General features: G+C 51.9%; 7 protein-coding genes across 7 annotated transcripts; 5 read left to right on the top strand and 2 right to left on the bottom strand.

Annotated features, from left to right (window-relative positions):
* Nucleotides 1-314: 314 nt before the first annotated feature.
* On the top strand, nucleotides 315-1,883 carry MRS44_003658 (uncharacterized protein; the record flags this gene model as incomplete). Its single annotated transcript, XM_046275427.2, has 1 exon — nucleotides 315-1,883. One exon carries the CDS (start codon nucleotides 315-317, stop codon nucleotides 1,881-1,883), a length of 1,569 nt encoding a protein of 522 aa, XP_046137778.2.
* A 1,064-nt stretch (nucleotides 1,884-2,947) lies between these two features.
* Nucleotides 2,948-4,547, top strand: MRS44_003657 (uncharacterized protein; the record flags this gene model as incomplete). The annotated part of the gene is made up of 2 exons (XM_046279916.2): nucleotides 2,948-4,221; nucleotides 4,271-4,547. The coding sequence occupies 2 exons, from the start codon at nucleotides 2,948-2,950 to the stop codon at nucleotides 4,545-4,547; spliced, it is 1,551 nt and encodes a 516-aa protein (XP_046137777.2).
* A 997-nt stretch (nucleotides 4,548-5,544) lies between these two features.
* On the top strand, nucleotides 5,545-7,749 carry MRS44_003656 (uncharacterized protein; the record flags this gene model as incomplete). Its single annotated transcript, XM_065623280.1, has 5 exons — nucleotides 5,545-5,670; nucleotides 5,720-6,184; nucleotides 6,278-6,355; nucleotides 6,412-6,601; nucleotides 6,653-7,749. 5 exons carry the CDS (start codon nucleotides 5,545-5,547, stop codon nucleotides 7,747-7,749), a joined length of 1,956 nt encoding a protein of 651 aa, XP_065479352.1.
* A 998-nt stretch (nucleotides 7,750-8,747) lies between these two features.
* Nucleotides 8,748-10,759, top strand: MRS44_003655 (uncharacterized protein; the record flags this gene model as incomplete). Its single annotated transcript, XM_065623279.1, has 2 exons — nucleotides 8,748-8,816; nucleotides 8,876-10,759. The coding sequence occupies 2 exons, from the start codon at nucleotides 8,748-8,750 to the stop codon at nucleotides 10,757-10,759; spliced, it is 1,953 nt and encodes a 650-aa protein (XP_065479351.1).
* A 33-nt stretch (nucleotides 10,760-10,792) lies between these two features.
* MRS44_003654 (uncharacterized protein) lies at nucleotides 10,793-12,418 on the bottom strand (the record flags this gene model as incomplete). The annotated part of the gene is made up of 1 exon (XM_065623278.1): nucleotides 10,793-12,418. One exon carries the CDS (start codon nucleotides 12,416-12,418, stop codon nucleotides 10,793-10,795), a length of 1,626 nt encoding a protein of 541 aa, XP_065479350.1.
* Nucleotides 12,419-13,067: 649 nt separating this feature from the next.
* On the top strand, nucleotides 13,068-14,850 carry MRS44_003653 (uncharacterized protein; the record flags this gene model as incomplete). Its single annotated transcript, XM_046279914.2, has 2 exons — nucleotides 13,068-13,567; nucleotides 13,623-14,850. 2 exons carry the CDS (start codon nucleotides 13,068-13,070, stop codon nucleotides 14,848-14,850), a joined length of 1,728 nt encoding a protein of 575 aa, XP_046137773.2.
* Nucleotides 14,851-15,598: 748 nt separating this feature from the next.
* MRS44_003652 (uncharacterized protein) lies at nucleotides 15,599-18,801 on the bottom strand (the record flags this gene model as incomplete). Its single annotated transcript, XM_046283012.2, has 2 exons — nucleotides 15,599-18,308; nucleotides 18,365-18,801. 2 exons carry the CDS (start codon nucleotides 18,799-18,801, stop codon nucleotides 15,599-15,601), a joined length of 3,147 nt encoding a protein of 1,048 aa, XP_046137772.2.
* Nucleotides 18,802-19,914: the final 1,113 nt, after the last annotated feature.

Here is a 19,914-nt window from a genome sequence, read left to right as displayed (position 1 = left end):
TCGACTTCTTTTGTTGCCATTCAATACCAACTCTCTGATAGTGTCTAACCTACCTACCCTAGATTTCCACAATGACCCCTGCCAATTCATAGGCTGCAGGCTGCGCGCGAGATTAAGCGATCTCAAAGCCAAGAGTTTGTGGATCCTTCGTAGGCAGAGCAGGCAGCGAACCCCATTTGCAGGAGCGAAATTACTCTCTTGTTCAGCCTTAAAAGGAGATGAAGCTTGCGCGATAGACAAACCCCACGCTCTAAAGCAACTGCTTTCATTAGCCTTGTCACAGACTTTATCCCATCGGTCCCTCTTGCATCGCCATGTCTTCTTTCCCAGCCGGTGATGGCGTCCTCCCGCCCCTTTTGCCCGAGATATGGAGCCACATTTGCTCTTTCATGCTGAAGCCGAGCCTGTCCAACCTAAGCCTCACCTCGCGCCAGATGAACCACATCGCCTTGCCTCACCTATTCAGGAGCCTACGTCTCGAAGGTTTCGGCGGTTCTGCCGAATGCGTCATCAACATCGCCAAGTCCCCCAAGCTGCGTGGCCTGGTCCGAGAGCTCACCATCGACTCTTGGGTCGGGTCCGGCTTTGAATACAATGCAAACGAGGACTATGAGATTCCTACAGATTTCATGGACGCTTTGCCTTATATCCGATGTTTCGGAAAGGTCACGACTATGCATCTGCGGTTCAATGAGTTTTGTGGTGACGATGATCGGACCTATTGGGCAACGGAGATTGAAGAGACCTGGCCATTCAGATACAGAATCATTGATACCGTGTGTCACTGTATCACAGGCATGTGGACCAAAGAGCGGCAGGAAAGGATAGACAACAGAGCCGGCCTTGAATACGACCCTGAGTATCCCGAGGACGATCTGGGTGTTCCCCTGGAACATGTCTTGCCGCTCAAGGAGCTCACCATATCGAACCTGGCAGACTATGCCGATGCTTCCATCACTAGGTCCAAAGCATGGAAAAAGGTTCTTTCTCTTGATAGCCTCGTCAACCTGAAGCTCTTCATCGCCACGGAAACCGAATCCGCTTCACCAGAGTCCGCCGTCTATTTCGAAGAAAAGTACGAGTTCTTTGGCGACCTGCCCAATTCATGGCTCTCGAGCCCCATCACCGACAACCTGCGAGTCTTGTCGCTATTCTACTGCGACTATTGGGGCTGGTTTCCAAAGTTCGACTTCCGCCTCATCGGCCAAGACGGGTCTCCATTCCCGCAGCTCAAGGTGCTTGCCCTTGGGAACTACGTCTTTAGCCATGACTGGCAGATAGACTGGTTCGCCTCCATCGGGTCAAAGAATGGCAGCGGAGGGCTAGAGGAGCTTTATCTTGATGACTGCCCCATTTTGACCAGGGCTCGCCAGATGGGCCCGCTCAGCCGCAGCGACCCTGGCTATCCCAGGGCTGGGACGGTGATGCAATCGGGAAGCCGGAGGCCTGACATGTTTGAGTTCTCACTGCGATGGCACCAGGTCCTCTCACGATGGATAGAGACTATGAAGGCTCTAAAGGTCTTTCGGATGGGTCATGGTACCTGGAACTCACCTGCGCCAGAGGATGCTAAAATGTTTCGAGAAGATGCAGATGATGATGGCTATGGCATGGACGCCAGCACGTACCATCGCATTTCCTACAACATCCACCGAAGCTTTGGCGGAGATGGCATTTCGGTGACGGAAGAATCACGCATGCAGTACACAGAGTACGACATCGGCACCGGGCCTAGTCCATGGCTCGAGGGTGGCAGATACTACGCGGGGGGTGCTGAATCACCTGCTGTGACGGAGGAGACGCGCAGCAAGGACGAGGGAGCTTATGAGGCACTTTTTGCTGCAGTAAGTGCCAGGCAGCAGGATGCAAGAGGGGAGGTGTGACGGAGCCGCTTTACATGGTCAAGGGGCAGGGCCTTCTTTTCTCTTTCCATGATTTACCTCTCAGTACATGCTTATTAGTCAACTCTCTTTCCCCAAGCATCTCTGCCACGACTCTGGGGGAATCTGAGCTATCTCCGAACGGGAGAGACCGCCTCAGCTTTGTTGGGGTCTTGATCTGTGCATCAATCTCCGTCCACGTTGCCATTGAAGTTGTGGGGGTTGGCACTATAGACTCTGGGCCCCCCGGTCAAAGTTCGCCTCCAATCCCGTTTTATCCGAATGTCATTGGAATTAGACATTGAACGCTTCCATTGTTCCTTGATAGCAATACGCATCCAAATGTCGTCTTGACGTCTCACCCGATATCGTCCGTATGCGGCAGCCAGAGCTAACCCCGAGGAACGATCGGCGCCCAGAAATAAGCCGCATTCACCACCAAACTTGGCAGTTTCCAGAAGCATTCCAGAAGCATAGTGCTTACTTGAGCCTCCCGCTAGCGCCGAATCACGACAGCCTCAATGAATCGCGCCCGCACAACAGCCTCTGACCGCACACTCGCTGATCCCTCCCCGAACCCATGCCTAGTGTTACAGACTTATTCGCCTGCGCCATTTTCTTTTCCTCCAAGTGAGCTGACTCGCTCAACAATGATGCTCCCGGAGCCACCCGAGTCACCGTTTAGACCCATATCGTCGAGTGCGGTTATCCACTTAGTCCAAAGGCTCCGAGAAGCCACCGTGCCGAGTATCCGATATATAGGGACTAGTTATCCACAAGGTGTGGGAACCATCCCGACGACGTCCGCCAAATGGCAGGCAATCCGTTGCCAACTGCCGTGAGCACGTACACTTCGATTCGACGTTGACGATTAATCAAGTCGTCTCAGCAGGATGCTAAAACCCCACAAGAACGGGGTCAAGTGCCTTTAGTGATCCCATGGGGCTCCGCAAGACATGGGGGTAAAGTTGAGGAGAAGAGATTTAGTATATAAGGGGTAGTCTACTCAAATTCTTTTCGAGGACCACTCATCTTGTTTTTGTCTCTTCAGTGTCGACTTTGCAAAGATGAGCTCGCAGACATACCTTGGTGCCAGCGGCAAGGCGCTGAGCATTCTCCAGCTTGCTCTCGTCGTCGCCCCGGCCTTTATTATTTTCGGTTACAACCAAGCCGGCATTGGTGGTCTCCTCACTGAGGAAGATTGGGTCAAGACATTCCCTGGGATCGATACCGTCCACAGTGAAGGCTCCGAAAAGAGCCGCAAGTCGACACTGCAGGGCTTTGTCGTTGCAACCTTTGTTATCGGTGCCCTTATCGGCTCTCTGTCTTGCTCCTACACGGGTGACAAGTTTGGTCGACGCAATGTCATCTTTGCCGCCGGTATCTGCACTCTCATTGGAGAGATCCTTGAGGCTTCCTCCTTTGGTCTCGCCCAGTTCATCGTCGGCAGAGTCATCATCGGCCTGGGTGTCGGCCAACTCAGCTCTATCGTCCCTGTCTGGCTGAGTGAGACTTCAGCAGCAAAGAACCGTGGACGCAGCGTTGTCCTCACCGGACTTTTCATCTGTCTTGGATACACGCTAGAGTCTTGGGTTGACCTCGCCTTCTTCGAGTTCAAGCACGGCCCCGTCACCTGGAGACCTCCTATCGCCATCTCCATCGCCTTCTCCATCGTCTTGTTGGCTTCAATCTATGCACTCCCGGAAAGTCCTCGATGGCTGGTCCTCAAGAACCGATCCGAAGAAGCCCGCCATGTTGTCTCAGCACTTCGAGGTCTTCCTGAAGATGCGCTCGAGGTTCAAGCCGAAGTGGCCGGTATCGAACACTCCCTCGAAGAGACGAGCCATGGTGGAGCCAGCCTGGGAGACATGCTCAAGATGGGCGACGACAAGCTTCTCTACCGATTCTGTCTCTGCGTTCTGCTTCAGTTCTATCAGCAGGCGTCAGGATCCAACCTGGTGTCTGTTTATGCGCCAATTCTCTTCCAACAAAACCTGGGCATGAGTAGCGAAATGTCTCGTGTTCTCTCTGGAGGCGCTCTGACGTGGAAGTTCCTCTCATCCTTTGTCGCCTTCTTCACCATCGATCGCTTTGGTCGTCGGGCCGTCTTCATCATCAGCGGCATTGGAATGTCGGCCAGCATGGCTGCACTTGCAATCACGACATCATTCGGCAAGGAGAACAAGCCTGCTATGATCGCAGCCGGCTGCTTCCTTTACCTCTTCAACACCTGGGTTCCAATTGGCTTCCTTGGCGCCAATTTCCTCTACTGCACCGAGGTGGCGCCTATTCGTCTGCGAATGGCCATGTCGTCCATTTCGACAGCCAACCATTGGCTATGGTATGTCACTCCAACTCTTTACAAAGCACCACAACTAACATATCTACAGGAACTTTGTGATTGTCATGGTTACTCCCGTGGCCATCAACACTATCGGATGGCAATACTACATTGTGTTTGCTGTTATTTCCGCTTGCATCCCCATCTCAGTTTACTTCCTGTTCCCTGAGACCATGGGCCGAAACCTGGAGGAGATTGAGCTCCTGTTCAAGGACTCTCCATCGGTGTGGGCGACTGTCAAGTTTGCCAAGACTCGACCAATCGCTATGCCTCAAGAGTTTGTGGGAGGAAAGGAGAAGAGCGATCACATCGAGGGTGATGACTAGGTATACAAGTACCATATGGTGACCTTGTACGGCATGCATCATTCCACCGTTACGAAATAGACGACCACCATGTCCCATTGGCCCGCGGCTGTCTCAAAGGCCATTCTGAGCCATCGCGCTCATCATCAACAGTCCTTGGAAAATAGGTAGTTGATGATGGTTGGCGAATAGGCACTGGCAACTGACTTGGGTTGCGGATGGTGATAAAGGTGTAGATAGCATGAACAAACAATGACAAGAATTCAAGAATGCAAGACCGGATCAGGCGGATGCCCGAGCTTTTTACCTTTGCCCGTGTTTCTTTAGCTGGGAAAAATTCCAACTGATCGACATGCCATTATCCGATTCCTCGCTTATAATTCGTGGACCTGTTGATCAATTCTTCCACCCGGAGAAACCGACAAACAAGTATTCGCTAACAGCAGGAAAAGAAGTGATAGACAGGCTTAATTAACTCCCCCGCCTGATCAAGACCATTTTCCCCTCACTCTATGCGCAACTATAACTTTTATGCGCGCGAATCCAATCCCGGCGCTTCAATCTGCCGGGGCGCGCTGGCCTTTATCCTGGCTCAAATGTAACCTTGCTCCGGATGATGCTCGACCGATCAGGAACGTCATACGAGCTTAGATATCCCGAGGCACGAGACTTCTCCGCGTTGTTTTCTCCGCATCGGCGCTACTAACAAATAAGAGCGGGATGAAGTGCGGGTTAGTCGACTTTACGTCTAGGCACTTGGATGTACATGATGCGGAGAGGCTTGATTGATCTATGATTGGGCCGCTTGACTATTGTCTGTATATGGTTTCGGGGAATATTTCTTTTCGGCTGTATTGCATGACTTTGTTGTTAATATTAACTGGCGGTTAGTATGGCCGACCATCGGCTGCAGGCACGTCATGGGCAGATCGTCGTAATATAAAGCCTGGCCACTGCCAACACAAGACGAGATTCTCCCAGACACAGACCTCTCAGGCTTTGACCGCCCGACTTCGACATGGTCTCCCTCAAGTCGATTCTCGCTGCTGCGGCGTATGTCGCGACGGTTGCAGCTGTCAACATCAAGGTGTCTGCCTCAAATGGAAATGCCACAAGTGGACATCAATATGGCTTTCTGCATGAAGTAAGGTCTGCCACTTACCTTGGATTATCGGTGATTAACCTTGACCTAGGACATCAACAACTCTGGAGACGGTGGAATCTATGCTGAGCTTATCCGCAACCGAGCCTTCCAGTACAGCAACAAGTACCCAGTCTCTCTAGACGGCTGGCACTCAGTGAATGGCGCCCAGCTATCTCTAAACCATCTCAAGGAACCACTTTCCGATGCCCTTCCCGTGTCTTTGAACGTCAAGGCAGGAAGCAAGAAGGAAAAGTCCATTGGTTTCTTTAATGACGGGTACTGGGGAATGGATGTGAAGAAGCAGACCTACACAGGCTCTTTCTGGGTCAAGGGTGCATACAAGGGAAAGTTCACCGCCTCGCTGCAGTCTAACCTCACCAAGGATGTGTTTGGCTCTGTTGATATCAAGTCCAAGTCTGTTGCCAATGACTGGACTGAGCACAAGTTTGAACTCATTCCTAAGAAGGATGCCCCCAACAGCAACAACACTTTCGCCATCACGTTCAATCCCAAGGTGCGTATTCAAATCTTATCAGTCGCCGATATTGGACTCTTACTAACTAGTACAGGGCGTCTCTGGCGGGTCTCTTGACTTCAACTTGATCAGTCTCTTCCCCCTACTTACAAAGGCCGCAAGAACGGACTTAGAATTGATATTGCCGAGGCTCTCGAAGGCCTGCACCCAGTGAGTCCCCGACAAGGAAATCCATCTTGCTCAATATGCTGACTCAACTGCACCAGAGCCTGCTTCGCTTCCCTGGTGGCAACATGCTGGAAGGATCAACCAACAAGACTTGGTGGGACTGGAAGGATACCCTTGGTCCTCTCCGGTACCGAAAGGGCTTTGAGGGTGTCTGGGATTACCAGCAAACTCATGGTCTTGGTCTTATGGAGTATCTTGAATGGGCTGAGGATATGCAGCTGGAGATTGGTAAGATATTATCGTTCAATATGCCTCGACACATCTAATATTTCTTCGCAGTCGTCGGCGTCTACGCGGGTCTGTCCCTCAACGGTGACGTCACACCTAAGGAAGACTTCCAGCCCATCATTGACGACGCCCTTGACGAAATCGAATTCATCCGTGGCCCTGCTGACTCCAAATGGGGCAAGCGTCGAGCCGAACTTGGTCACCCAGAGCCATTCAAGCTTCACTACGTCGAGATTGGAAACGAAGACTGGCTCGCGGGTTATCCCGGAGGATGGAAGAGTTACAAGGAGTACCGCTTCCCCATGTTCCTCAAGGCCATCACCGACATCTACGATGACATCACCGTCATTTCTTCTGGCGCGACTACTGATGGCGACGGCTTTGACATTCCTGCTCCTGGAATTGGCGACTACCACCCTTACCGCGAGCCCAATGCCCTGGTCGAGGAGTTCAACCGATTCGACAATGACATTGGTCACATCGTTGGAGAGGTTGCTGCCACTCACCCTAACGGTGGAACTGGCTGGGCTGGCAGCCTTATGAAATTCCCCTGGTGGATTGGAACCGTGGGTGAGGCTGTCTCCCTCATCGGCTACGAGAGAAACGCCGATCGCATTCCTGGAACTTTCTACGCCCCTGTCCTCCGCAACATGAACCGTTGGCAGTGGGCTGTCACCATCGTTCAGTTCGCCGCCGACCCCGCCATGACAACACGCTCCACCAGTTGGTACGTGTGGGAGCTCTTTGCTGCCCATCCCATGACCCACACGCTGCCTGCTTCTGCCGACTTCGACCCTCTCTTCTACGTTGCTGGAAAGAACGAGGATGAGGGCACATTCATCTGGAAGGGCGCCGCCTATAACACCACCAAGGGAGCCGACGTGCCCGTTTCCCTATCCTTCGAGGGTGTTGAGGCAGGTGCTGAGGCTGACCTTACCCTGTTGACCAATGCCAAGGACGATCCCTTTGCCTACAACGACCCTCACACTGGTATTAACATTGTGAACAGCACGACTACCGTCGTTGAGGCTGACAAGGATGGAATTTTCAAGTTCAGTCTGCCAGAGCTGAGTGTTGCTGTCTTGGAAACCAAGTCGACAGGAAAGAGCTTAAGAAAGCGTACCCTCGGAAGAGCATTTACGTCTTGATGAGTTTGAATCGTTATAGTATGCAAGTTGATCGCGGCTCTGCTACAACAATGACCGTAGCAGATTCCAGTAGTCTCTATAGGAAACTGAATTTAAGATGTACCAAAGAGTAGTTTCACATTATCGGCGAGTGCTTCTTCATATTGACGTGATTCGCCAGTTCAGCCAAATTTCCTTTCTCCGAGTGTCGTCGAACAATAGTCAAATCAAACGATGAGGGCAGAATATAGCACTAAAGGAGGTTTTTATTCTGCTTTCACCGATATTCTACAAGCATCTACTGGTAGTATACTAGAACTATCAGCATGCTTTCACACCCAAGTCTCCCCCAGATTATATCACGTCCTCATATGCTCAGGAAACTCTTCCAGCGCCACATCACTTGTCAACAGAAACAATCCACTCTCATCCAAGTTGGTTGACCTAGCTGCTGAATAATTGGAGAATATCATTAGCCATGGCGATAAACCAGCGGACGAAGGAGTCGATTGGCGATAATGAAAATCCAGCATAGTGCAAAGGGTTGTATAACTTCCATGTCTTAAAAGATAGCCGTGTATACAGTCAAGACGACCCCCCGACCCCCTTGTCAGCCAATGCCCTTTGCACTTTGAACCAATCATAGACTGATCCTAACCATAACCCTAACCAACCATAACCCGAATCCTAACCCTACCCTACTCATAACCCGAATCCTAACCTATCCATTGGCTAATGGGGTGTCAAAGGGCTTCAGCTCACAAGGGGGTCGGGGGGTCGCCTTGACAAAACACTCAAGATAGCCCGGTAGTTGGAACCTATTTGGGAGTTAAGCCCAGCCGCTAACAAGCGGGGGTTAACCGTTATCGCGGGGTTTGGTGCCTCAGGCATTAGCCCCCTTAGTCTAATCACGACGGCAACCCTTCATGATATCTAACATCCTCCTTATATCACCTTTCGCTTCCCGGACGATCTCGATTTACTGTCATCATTACATCTCACTGCTGTTCTTGCCAACCATGAGCACCCTTTATCGTCTAACACACTCGAGGTCGCGCCACGGGTGCACACAGTGCAAGGCCAAGAGGGTAGGTCGGTCGATGGACCTGGCGTCGAGACACATCGAGGCGCTGACGGTGAAAATCAGCTTAAATGCGATCAAAGAAAGCCCGGGTGTAGACGGTGCGAGGAATCTGGGAATCAATGTCCCGGATACGTCTTTAACCTGCGATGGTCTGCTAAGAACCAGCTCCATCAGAACTCTGCCGGCTCAAGCCGTGGTCAGAAGCCGTCGGTAACCAAAGGGGATCAGGCTTGTCTGCAGCCTGGTGCTGCCTCAGGCGACCAAGGACTCGCGGGGACATCCGGGCCCTCAAGTTTGAGCCTTCTCTCACTGTTTCCCAACTTCGGAGACAACAGTTATCTACCGTCCCCTACGCAGCCAGGCGCCTCACAATATCCAAGCCTAGGATATGAACTTTCAGACTCTCAATGGGGTTTCCAAGGATATAGCCCTATGGAATACCCCCTGGCCTTGGGTGAGCCCTTGATCTTGGACAGTGGCTTTGCCGACATGCCTACGGGCCATGCCATCAGCGAGGATTGGCCAGATGCAGAAACCCAACAATATGCCCATAGCACAAGCTCAAGTTCACGTACCTCCAATCAGCATATTAACCAAGGCTCGGGGCAGATGATACAAAGGTTTTCAACTATGCCAAGGGAGCTCAGCAACCTCCCCACCGCTCTCTCAGACTTTTTCATCAAAGAAGTCATATCACTATTCTGTGCTTGGGACAGCCAATCAAACTTTATGCGTGTCGTGGTCGAAAAGGCTTGGCAGTCATCTAGGGTCCTCTACCACACAATGCAGAGCATGGCCGCGGCTTGCCTGACCAGTGGGTTCCCTGAGCTATCCGCGACGGCGGCCCAAGAACGCCTTTTAGCACTGCAGTGCCTTGAAGAAGACCTCAGTAGCTCCTCGGACCACCCAGAGGTCGAACTCCTGTCAACAGTTCTTCTTTGCCATTCCGCTACCTGGCATAATCCTGGGAACATGTCCGAGGAGCGATTCCAAGCGACACGGAAGTTGGTGCGTGACCGGGTTGCGACAGCCACGGGGGAAGACTCCAAGTATGTTGCCAGGTTCTTCCAGACTTCAGTCGACTATTGGGGGATGCTGCTCTCTTTCTTCACCGACATGTCGACCACGGACAATCCCTTCATCGGACCGGAAGAGCCGGCCAATGAGCCTACCTTGCACCCGTTTGCTGGGATATCAGGTCAGACAGTCAAGATGCTTGCCGATATTGGAAGGCTGGTATATCAATACCGTCGTCGAGTCTCAGCCATCAAGTTTGTCACCGAGGCAGACCTGGACTTTTTCAAGAGCCAGATCCGAGAGGCTCGTATCTTGGAGAAACGACTACTCCCATACAGACCGTTGGATACTTCAAGGTTGCAAGACATGGGAGATCCGAGAACCACATTGGCGCACCTGGCCAAGATAGACGAAGCTTATCAATATGTCGGACTACTGCAGATATACCGTGTATTTCCTGATCTCCTCGCAGAGCGGTATCGTCCGTGGGACAAGGAGCACATCCTCTCCCCGCGGCCTCCATCCAAGATACCAAGCAAAGCCGAGATGGACTCGTGGATGACCAGTTTAGCATTGCACACGCTGGATCTCGTCCGCGAAATCCCCTTTGAGTCCAGAAGCAGAAGCATCCAGCCCCTCATTTTCGTCGCCATATCCAACGAGCTACGCCGCGGGCCGCAGGACGTCGCGTCGCTGGGCGCGGTGGATGATCAGGCCCGGGGGCTTGGCCAGAGCATCATCGAGGTAGCTCGCGCTAGGAGTTTCATCAGGAGTCGGCTGTCGGCATACGCGGCTGTGCTTCCGCTGCGCAAGGTGGCCAACGTGCTAGAGCTTGTCACAAGTATCTGGAGTGCTCTGGATGAAGGGCAGTCGGATGTGTATTGGCTGGATATTTGCACACAGAAGGAGTTGAGCACGCTCATGGGATGATCCTATTCATGTAAACTTGACTAGCTACTCTCTTTACCAGTCTCCTGTCTTGGCAATTGAAACCCATTTAGCTACGGATTTCTCGACTGTCACATCTCGTTGAAGCCGCTCCTTGGTCATGAGGAAGGCCTTTGGCAGCCAGTCTGGGACAACGTCACGAGTGATCATGCTACAGAGCGCCTCGCCAGTCATCCATGCCTTGTCCATTCCGTATCCGCCGTAGCCTCCGGCGAACCATTCACCATCGCCGTCCCTGCCGGACAGATCTCTTGTCAGTCGGCCCACTAGGGGTATGCCATCTGATGTATGCCCCTGAAGGCCAGTCCACACTCCCTTCAGTTCTGGAACCTCGCCAGTTGGCCATCCCTTGGCAAAGTATTCGGGGAGAAAACGCAACAGGGCTTCAACTGCCTGACCTGGAACGGAAGTGTCGTCGGACGACAAGACATCGAACAAGTTGGAGTAGTCAGTGCCAACCCAGATATCTCCAGTGGTGCCGTGCTGTTGAAGGTAGTACAAGCCGCTGTGGAAGAAGCCAGTCACCGGGTCCAACGTCGACTTGACCAGACAACTCCATGAACGTTGGTTGCCGCGGTGCTCCAAGTATGGACCAGCCTTCTGCACTGACATCGGTCCGCGATACGGGTACAGTCTTCCCGCAAGTGGACGCAAGAGGTGTGCAGCGTTTGCATTCGTGCAATGGATCACCTGCTTGCTACGAATAGTTCCCCGTGGTGTCTCGATTGCATATGGGTATTCAGACTTGGATTCCGGGAGGAACTGTACGTTGGTGGCGGGTGTGTTTGTCTCGATCGACAGACGGTCGGGGTGTTGGGCGAGGAGGCGCTCAAAGATTCCGGTAATGAGGCGATATGGCCAGAGTGCGCCAACTTGATGCTGGATGACTCCAAAGCCGTTCTTGATATTTAACTTCAAAAGGGGCGGACAGTCAGTTCTTGTCGTCCATATAAGAGACGGCACGGGGCATACATCGGCAAGATCTTCCTTCTCGGTCACGCAATGAAGCTTCCGATGCTCCGGTATCGCATCTTGGAAAGCATGCAGTGACTTCCTTGAGGCTTCCCAAGTCTCCATGTCTCCAGAGACCATCACTTTGGAGACTCTGCGGATCTCGCTGGCAGCCTGGAGTTCGGGATCCAGGTCCTTGACCATGGACATGACCCGATCAATGTTCATGAGGCTGAAGCGAGACATCTCCTTTGCCGCGTCTTCTCCGTGTCGTCGGCACAGGGCGCTGTATATATGACCGACTGGCGAGACGAGCTGGCCGCCGTTACGGCCAGTAGCGCCGCTCGTGAGTGTGCGCGCCTCTAAGACTACAACACGGCTTGCGGGGTGTAGCGAATCGTCTTCGAGGAGGGACTTGGTGACGCTGCACCCGGTGATTCCAGAGCCGATGATGACAAAGTCGGCAAACCGAGGGAGACTGGGCGACTGGATGTTGGAGACACTGGGATGAGGGGGTTCCTGCCATAGGGAGATGGATGGGTCAGCCCTTGGGAGCAAAGGGTCAGCGACGAGGGCCGCCCTGAGCTTCGTCATGAACTCTTCCGGCAGACCATAGTTGGGTTCTGGGCTTTGGAGGGTTTGAGCGATGGCCAGGAGCCGGTCTCTCGCCTTGTCGCGTGGGTTGCTCATGGTCAGCAGTAGGTTGGTCGTGGATAGGAGGTACGGATGCTGCCATGGTCGACACCCATTTCTTCACTATTATACCTTTGATAACGGCCATTCTGGTTTTTGCAAGGGGGCGGCTCTCGTTCGGAAGTGTCCCCAGTCTCAATCAGGTGTTGTAGTGCTAGTCTTGCCATATGGAGTATGACAAGGATGGGTTGTCTCCATCGGGAGATAAGCAGGTGACGATAACACTAACCTAAATTTGGAGTTGTTAAACAGAGGCATCCTATTGCTCAGATTGTTACTCCATGGGGTAGGCGGGGTCTCCAGATTACGTTGCAAATCGTTGGTGCTAAGCTTGAGGGGGCAAACTGTTGATTAGACCCCATGTCTACGAGTCAGGTTATCTATCCGGTCTTCTTTGCTAGCAGAGAGTCCTACCCTTGGCCCGGCGAGCCGATCAGGGTGGCGGCCTGGAGGTTTGTCCTTGCCAAGGGACAACTTGTCGTCTTTCCGCAGATATGAGCCTTGCCAATCTCTTATTGAGCATCGATTCTCGTGCCTATAAGGACCTTGATCTTCCCCGCCACAGTCCCGACAATCAGTTCCTTCTCCTTGCCCGTCTACCAAAGACGAGCATTGGTTCTCTTTCTTTGATCATTCATCTGCCATCATGACCGCCTCGCTCAAAAAGGATACCGGCGATGACAACGTTTCGACTTTCGCCGGGGACCACGTCCCTACCACTGTGCTGCAAACTCGTCGCGGCTTGACCCCACGTCACGTCCAGCTGATGACCATCGCCGGTGGCATCGGCGTCGGCCTCTTCGTCGGCGTCGGTGGAGTTCTATCCAAGGCTGGTCCGCTCCCTCTGCTTATAGGTTATCTGATTTACGGCCTCGGATTCATCTGGCCAACCTGTGTCAACATTGCCGAGATGCTGGCGTGGCTTCCAATCCGTGGCTCCATCTACGAACTCGCTGCTCGTTTCGTCGATCCCGCCTTGGGCTTTGCCATGGGCTGGACCTACTTTTACGCCGGTGCCATGTTGGTGTGCACCGAGTACTCTGCCGTGGCTACCGTCATGCAGTATTGGAACACCGACATCAACCCAGCTGTGTGGATCGCCATGGCTATGGCGGTATGCTTCTTCCTGAACATGGTTGCAGTCAGGTAAGCGAGTTAGATACTCTTAACTACACTTGGAGTCACTGACAGAATCGCATAGGTGGTATGGAGAAGCCGAGTTCGTCATGGGCTCTACCAAGATCCTTCTGCTGATCGGCTTGATCCTGGCGACCTTTTTCACCATGGTCGGAGCAAATCCCACAGGTGAGGCCTATGGGTTTCGCAACTGGAAGAGCGGCGACATGGCGCATCCTTACTATACCGAGGGTGCCACCGGTATCTTTCTGAGCATCTGCATATCGGTTAGATACGCCGTCTTCACTATCGGAGGTCCCGACATTATCTCCCTGGCAGCTGGTGAGATCCAGAACCCGCGAAAGACGATTCCCCGCGTTGCCAAGATGATCGCCGCCCGCATTCTGTTGTTCTACATCGTGGGAATCCTCGCCGTGGGTATCCTGTGCAACTCGCGCGACTCGCGACTCCTGGGCGCGATTGAGTCCGGCGAGGCTGGCGCAGCGGCATCTCCCTGGGTTCTGGGCCTTTTGAATCTTGGAATCAAGGGCTTCTTGCCCGGCCTCATCAACTTTCTTATCCTTCTCTCCGGCTGGTCTTGTGGCAACGCGTATCTGTACTCTTCCAGCCGAACCCTCTACTCGCTTGCCCAGGACGGACGGGCACCCAAGCTCTTCTTGAAGTGCACCAAGAGCGGCGTGCCATGGGTCTGTGTCACGGCTGTCACCATCATCTCGCTGTTGTCCTTTCTCGTCGCATCCAATAGCGCAGGAGAGGTCTTCTCTTGGTTCGTGGACCTTACCACCGTGGCCCTTGTCATCAACGCCACAGCCATGTCGTGGGTTTTCCTCGGCTGGTGTCGCGCTCTCAAGGCACAAGGGATTGTTCGTCAGGGTGAGAACAACTTCAAAAAGTCGCTCTTCAGACGATCCGTGGCACAGCCAGTGCCAGGCATTGTGTTCCCCTATACCGTCCCCTGCGCATCTTGGTCGCCTTATGTGTCCATCCTCATTGGTACCCTAACCACCATCTTTATCGGTTTCGACACCTTCAAGCCATGGTCGACAAAGGGGTTCATTACTAGCTACTTTGGTCTGGCGTGGTTCACCTTCATGTTCTTGTTCTGGAAGATTTTCAAGGGTACCCGTATGGCGAACGCCGCTACTGTCGATATCTATGCCGACGGGCAGAAGCAAGCCATTGATGAGGAATGTCGGTTCTGGGAGGAGGGGCTTGGCCAAGAGAGTGATAGGGAGGCTTTGAAGAAGAAGAATGTCTTTGTCCGAGCTTGGGCGAGGTTTTGGGGGGCGTAGTAACCAGACTCGAGCCTAGGCGTGAAAGATGGGGTGTAAGTGGCTCCATTCGGAGAGTTAGCTGCTACTACAACTCGGATTCCATGTTGATCGACTCTTACTGCCTAGATCGTTAAGATGTGACACGGGCCTCTCTATTCTCATATGTTTTTATGGATATTTTGTCCATGATGGTTGGCATCTTGGTCCGATTATAGGCTTCCTACCTGTAATTAGTTCCCTTTCCTACTTCGGAAGGTTTGTGGAAGTGGGAGGCTAACTTACGGTAAAGGCTAGTTTGAATGAGACGAGTACAGCCTGTGCTTCTATTAAGAGTTCCAACAGTGACAGCTCATGCGTGTATCCATAACTATCTATATACCTATCTTCTAGCTCAGTTATCTTATCAAGGGCCTAGCTTTAACTATCTCAAAAAAAAAAAAAAAACAATATTAACACATCGTAGCGCTATATCCCAATGCTAATATAATAGCCTTTTTTCAGTCTTTTCTACTGCCTAGATATAACACTGCCTAGATATGACTATTGCCTTTTGCCGTAGATAGCGGCGGCTACGCACCTTAGGATGAGATTAGGGATATCACACCATATCACACCAGGTATCACATCAGAGGCTTCCTTAGAGCAGGCCTTCCCACGAGCGACTAACTTCTATCTGCCCACTGTTAAATGCAGACTTCAGTATTAATTCGCTCATTAAATAGGAAAGCAATCTAAGTCTTGCAACTCTATTATGAAATCATATTCCTTAATCTCTTATATATATATAACCGTTACGGCTGGGATGATGACGGATAGGATAATGCCGTGTTCCATCTACCATATGCCAAGGTTCTTGTCGATATGGAAGACGCTCCACGGGTGGGTCCTGGTTCAACTTGAGGGCCCCCCCTCCTAGATATCGTTGATGCTCCTTGTCAAACTCAAGCTTCCATGATGCCCTGTCCTTCTTCATTCTGCGTAAAGCCGAGTAAACAGCTTTGTGCACCGACCACGCTGGGCGACTCAAGACGTAGTCTCTCTCTGTCTCATCCGCCAAGAGTTTGATAGCTGCTTCCACGTTCGAGGGGTCCACGTTGGCGCCGTAGTCAATCATGAGTCGGGCGATCTCGCCAAGGGCAGCTAATCGAGCTTTTCTTGCTGATCTTGACGTTGAAAGAAAGGCACAGATAATCTCTCCAATGAATAACCTCCAGGGTGTAGTAACCGCCCCGGCTCCATTGCGGCGAAACTTGAATTCTTGATTAGGATCTGCTCCTCTCTTGAGCAGGGCCTTAACCACCTCGGCTTGTCGATCGGCGGCTAAAGGCGAGAGGTGTAGAAAGGGAATATGAAGCAAAGAGTATGAGACTGTCGTAGGGATTTTAAAGCCCCTCTTGACAAAATTCCACAGGGGACGACGCAAACTGGTGGGGCTGAACTCCCGAAAGGATATTTCAAGTAGATGGTCTCTGGACAGGAGGATTGAGCCTCCGTCGTCAACTTTGGCGTCGATATAGCCTACAACTCCATACTCGATGGCGAGACACAGAAACTGCTGTTCCAGGCTCATCGCATTATAGACACCATTACCGCTTCTTAAGCCGAGGTAGAATCTCCTGTTATTAGCGTACCTAGTTGAGAGGCTGTCGCAAAAATGGTCCAATCCTCTCACTAGCTCCTGTGTCGAATTTGGGCTCACTCGGTCCGCATGATACATGACATCACTCATCATCTGATATAGTTTGAGATGTGAGCTACATCTTGCATCCAAAACAATGCTAGCGTAGACAAGTGTCAGGTGGGGATCATAAGAGTCGGGTAGATAGCGACCAAGTCGTCTTGTGGTGTTTGGGCTGCCGATGAAGTCTCGAACGGTTCTGTGCAAGTATTGAATCTTTGGCCCGGGGTACACGAATATAGGGCGCCGAGAGCCCTGTTTGGGAATGGATCCAGTCACCTCCAAGAGGCCTTTGCATCTGCTGTTCAACCTCGTTGTGATATCTTGCACACGGTCAGATAGGTAGTCCGTGCCGTATTTCTTGACATTATTGGAAAGAAGCCTGCCAGGTAAATCCAGAAGATTCTCTTCGTCTGCAAAAGAGAAGAGCAAGGCGGGAGGTGGTTCGGGGCATGTTTTCATGAGGGTGAAGTATTCGGTAGCGTGCTTGAGATAGAAGGGGTCGATATTATCAAGTATCCTTTCGTATAGCCCCTCCAGATCCTCTGGTAGATCATCAAGTCGTCGTTTTAGGTCGCTTGGACGATCTGCTTGACTGAGTCCTGCAAGCAATGAGGTCACCACAATCTTGACCCATAGGAACACACCAGACGCCTTCGAGACCACGGAGCTGACAAGATGTTCGGTGAGCCCAGTCTCCCTGTCCCGTAGAGCCATATATTTCTGATTCTCGTTGAACCTCGCTTCGACGTATTTCTGGATGTCAAACCGGGTGAGGTCCTGAAGTCGGAGGCTAGGCAAGTCCTTAAAGGCCTCCTGGAATTCATTCCATGGGCGACTCGCAGTGCACAGCTTGACAGATGAAGAGTGGGATACGACGTCGCGCATTGTGGAAATCAGCGGCTCCAAGTCTCCTTCGAACTCGTCCAGTCCGTCCACGAACAGAGCGACTTTTGCTTTGGAGGAGATGTGCCGCATGGCTCGCTTGAACATGTTGCGTAGCTCGCGTTCCGGGACTTCTTTGGTAACTTCGTCAAATAGAGACAGCACCCCCCATTGCTTGGGAGACGTGAATGGAATGGCTTCTGGAAATGCCCGAAGAAGTTGTGAGAGGAGTGTCTTGAATAACCCTTTATGAGATTTCTGGGCAGTAGTACCTGCAGCCCAAAAGTAAAAGGAAGCCATGATGAGACGTTGGTCTCCGGCCCAGCGTCCAAGGTACTTGGTGCAACGAGTTTCTAGAGGCAAGTTCCTGGAGCTCTCCGCTGTATCCCGGGATTGGTGAGGCTGCGTCAAGAACTTCATCAAGGTAGATTTCCCTGATCCAGCCTTTCCAGTGATCCAATAGACCTGCTCGTCCGACTTGAGCCAGTCTGTAAAGCTTGACCATTTCGCGGTCTCATGCTCGCTGTTCTGGAAAATCCAATGAAATGTTGCCTCGTGTGCGTCAGAAATTGCCAGTTCCCTATCTGCCATACTTTCGTAGTGAAGTGCGGCTAGGAACATTGCTTCAAGGCTCTTACGATGGTCGTCGGTGAGAAGGATGCTCGAGGATGTCTCAATGTCGTCGTCTCCAGACAACATTGCGCTGATAATGGCGGTCCGAAGCCGGACTCTTTCAGCCTCGCCGTCTTCCTGGCCCAGCCGCCGGGTCAAAAGCTGAATGATGGATGATCCAAAGCCAGACTGGTCGATTGAGGGGATTGGTTCCCGTGCAGACGCACTGGTGTCTGCTGTGAGCTGGTCAAGGCGTCGAAGGATCTCGTCTTGTTGTGTTATGCTCTTTTGCGAATATTGCCTCCAAAACTATTAGCCCCAGCAAGGATAAGAAGAATATTCTGGCTTACTACTTACCTAACAGAAACGAGCAAGTTCAGGCTGATTTGATGCTTGAAGTCATTGAGCTGACTCTGGAGAGCGGAGAGGCTGCTTTCATTCCACTTCAGTGCCACGGCGGATTTCATAGCCTTCCAGATGTTTCCGGTTTTCGAAGGCTTGACGATTTCTAGGGTGTCGAGCATCTTCTGAAGAGCTTTGGAGCATTCATTAGCCAAAGCAATGATGCCATCATTTTCGTTCCCAGATGAACGATTAGCAAGTCGGGAACTGTCAGCTTTGAGTGTTCCCAAGACAGCACCAAGGCTTTCTGAGTTTGTCTGAAGACTTCGGACTGCGAGGAGGTCATCTGGGGTCGAAGATGACGACCTGTACATGGCGATGGCTGTGATGACGAAATTCGAGCCGAAGTCGATGACTTGCATGATCGACGCGGCTAAACTGAAGGCTTCCATTGTGGTTGAGATGCTTGGACTATGTTAGTGCATCTATGTGGAAGGTCGGGCTCAGTAAAAACTCACGGATCGAAATCGAGGTTCAAGAGAGATCAGGAACGAGAGAGGAACTCGTCCAAGAAAATGGACATGCTGTTGAGCCCCGCGTGCTGTCTCGCCTCATTTTTGCCCAACCCAATGAGAGTAGCCAATCAACAATGGCCAGCAAAGAGATTGTGCCATTACTGCCTACCACCCAAGCCGCTTTCACAGCCACCCTGATTCCCCAACCGCGCTGCGATTATGAAGGCTGCGAGTTGCTTGCTTGGGCTGTGCAAAGCCAGTGCGCCTGGCAAGCCATCTTAGCGGTGGCGACACCGAGCCAGCTGAATTTCATGAGGTGAAACGATGAGCTGAGTTGTGACCAAGACGCCTGCAATGCAGCAGCAAGGATCTAACATCTTCACCTTTTATATACTGTCCCCATTCTGGGATTAAGGTGAATTTAGAATGATGCCAGTCGAAACGCACCAGGGCTAAGAAACTCTTCCTGACAGGGATGTGGCCGTATCAAGGTCCACGTTACAGCTTTGCCGGGCTGAGATGTTCAGCTGATCAATAGTCGCAGCCTGGTTTCATTTCGACTGCACCTGATCGCCATCTCACAGTTGTGTTCCAATGAGAATCGGCGTAAGTAGCCCTCAAAGTCCATCGCCTTTGCACCGATTCTCAGCCACAGCCTGATTTCGACACCCATCTTTACTGAAAATTCACTCGACGGCTCACTGCAACCAACCAAATGCTTCGCAAGGTTCAACTTCTCGCCCTGGGCATCGGGAAAAAGCCACTCTCATCAACAAATCTCCTAATTAGGCCCTTCAACCGTGAATGCTCTCCCTTCAACCGAACTCCTCCTTTCTCTCGATTTATCCGTCCACCTCCGCACTCCTTCGCGGTCTTTCCCCTCACTCTAAGCTTTCCCTCACACGACGGCAGGGATTTAGTATGTGCCGATCATTCTATAATTGCCTCTCCGCACTCGAATCTGCAATGTCGATCTCAAAAACGGCTTATAAGAGCCGATTTAGCCTGATCTCGGAAAACATTCTTCTCTGAATAGTTAACCCACCAATC

The sequence above is a fragment of the Fusarium solani genome, assembly GCF_023522795.1.
Source record: "Fusarium solani strain SB1 chromosome Unknown bctg00000001, whole genome shotgun sequence".
Classification (NCBI taxonomy): Eukaryota; Fungi; Ascomycota; class Sordariomycetes; order Hypocreales; family Nectriaceae; genus Fusarium; species Fusarium solani.
Note: the sequence above shows the minus strand (reverse complement) of the source record. Positions and strands in the feature narration are given on the sequence as shown.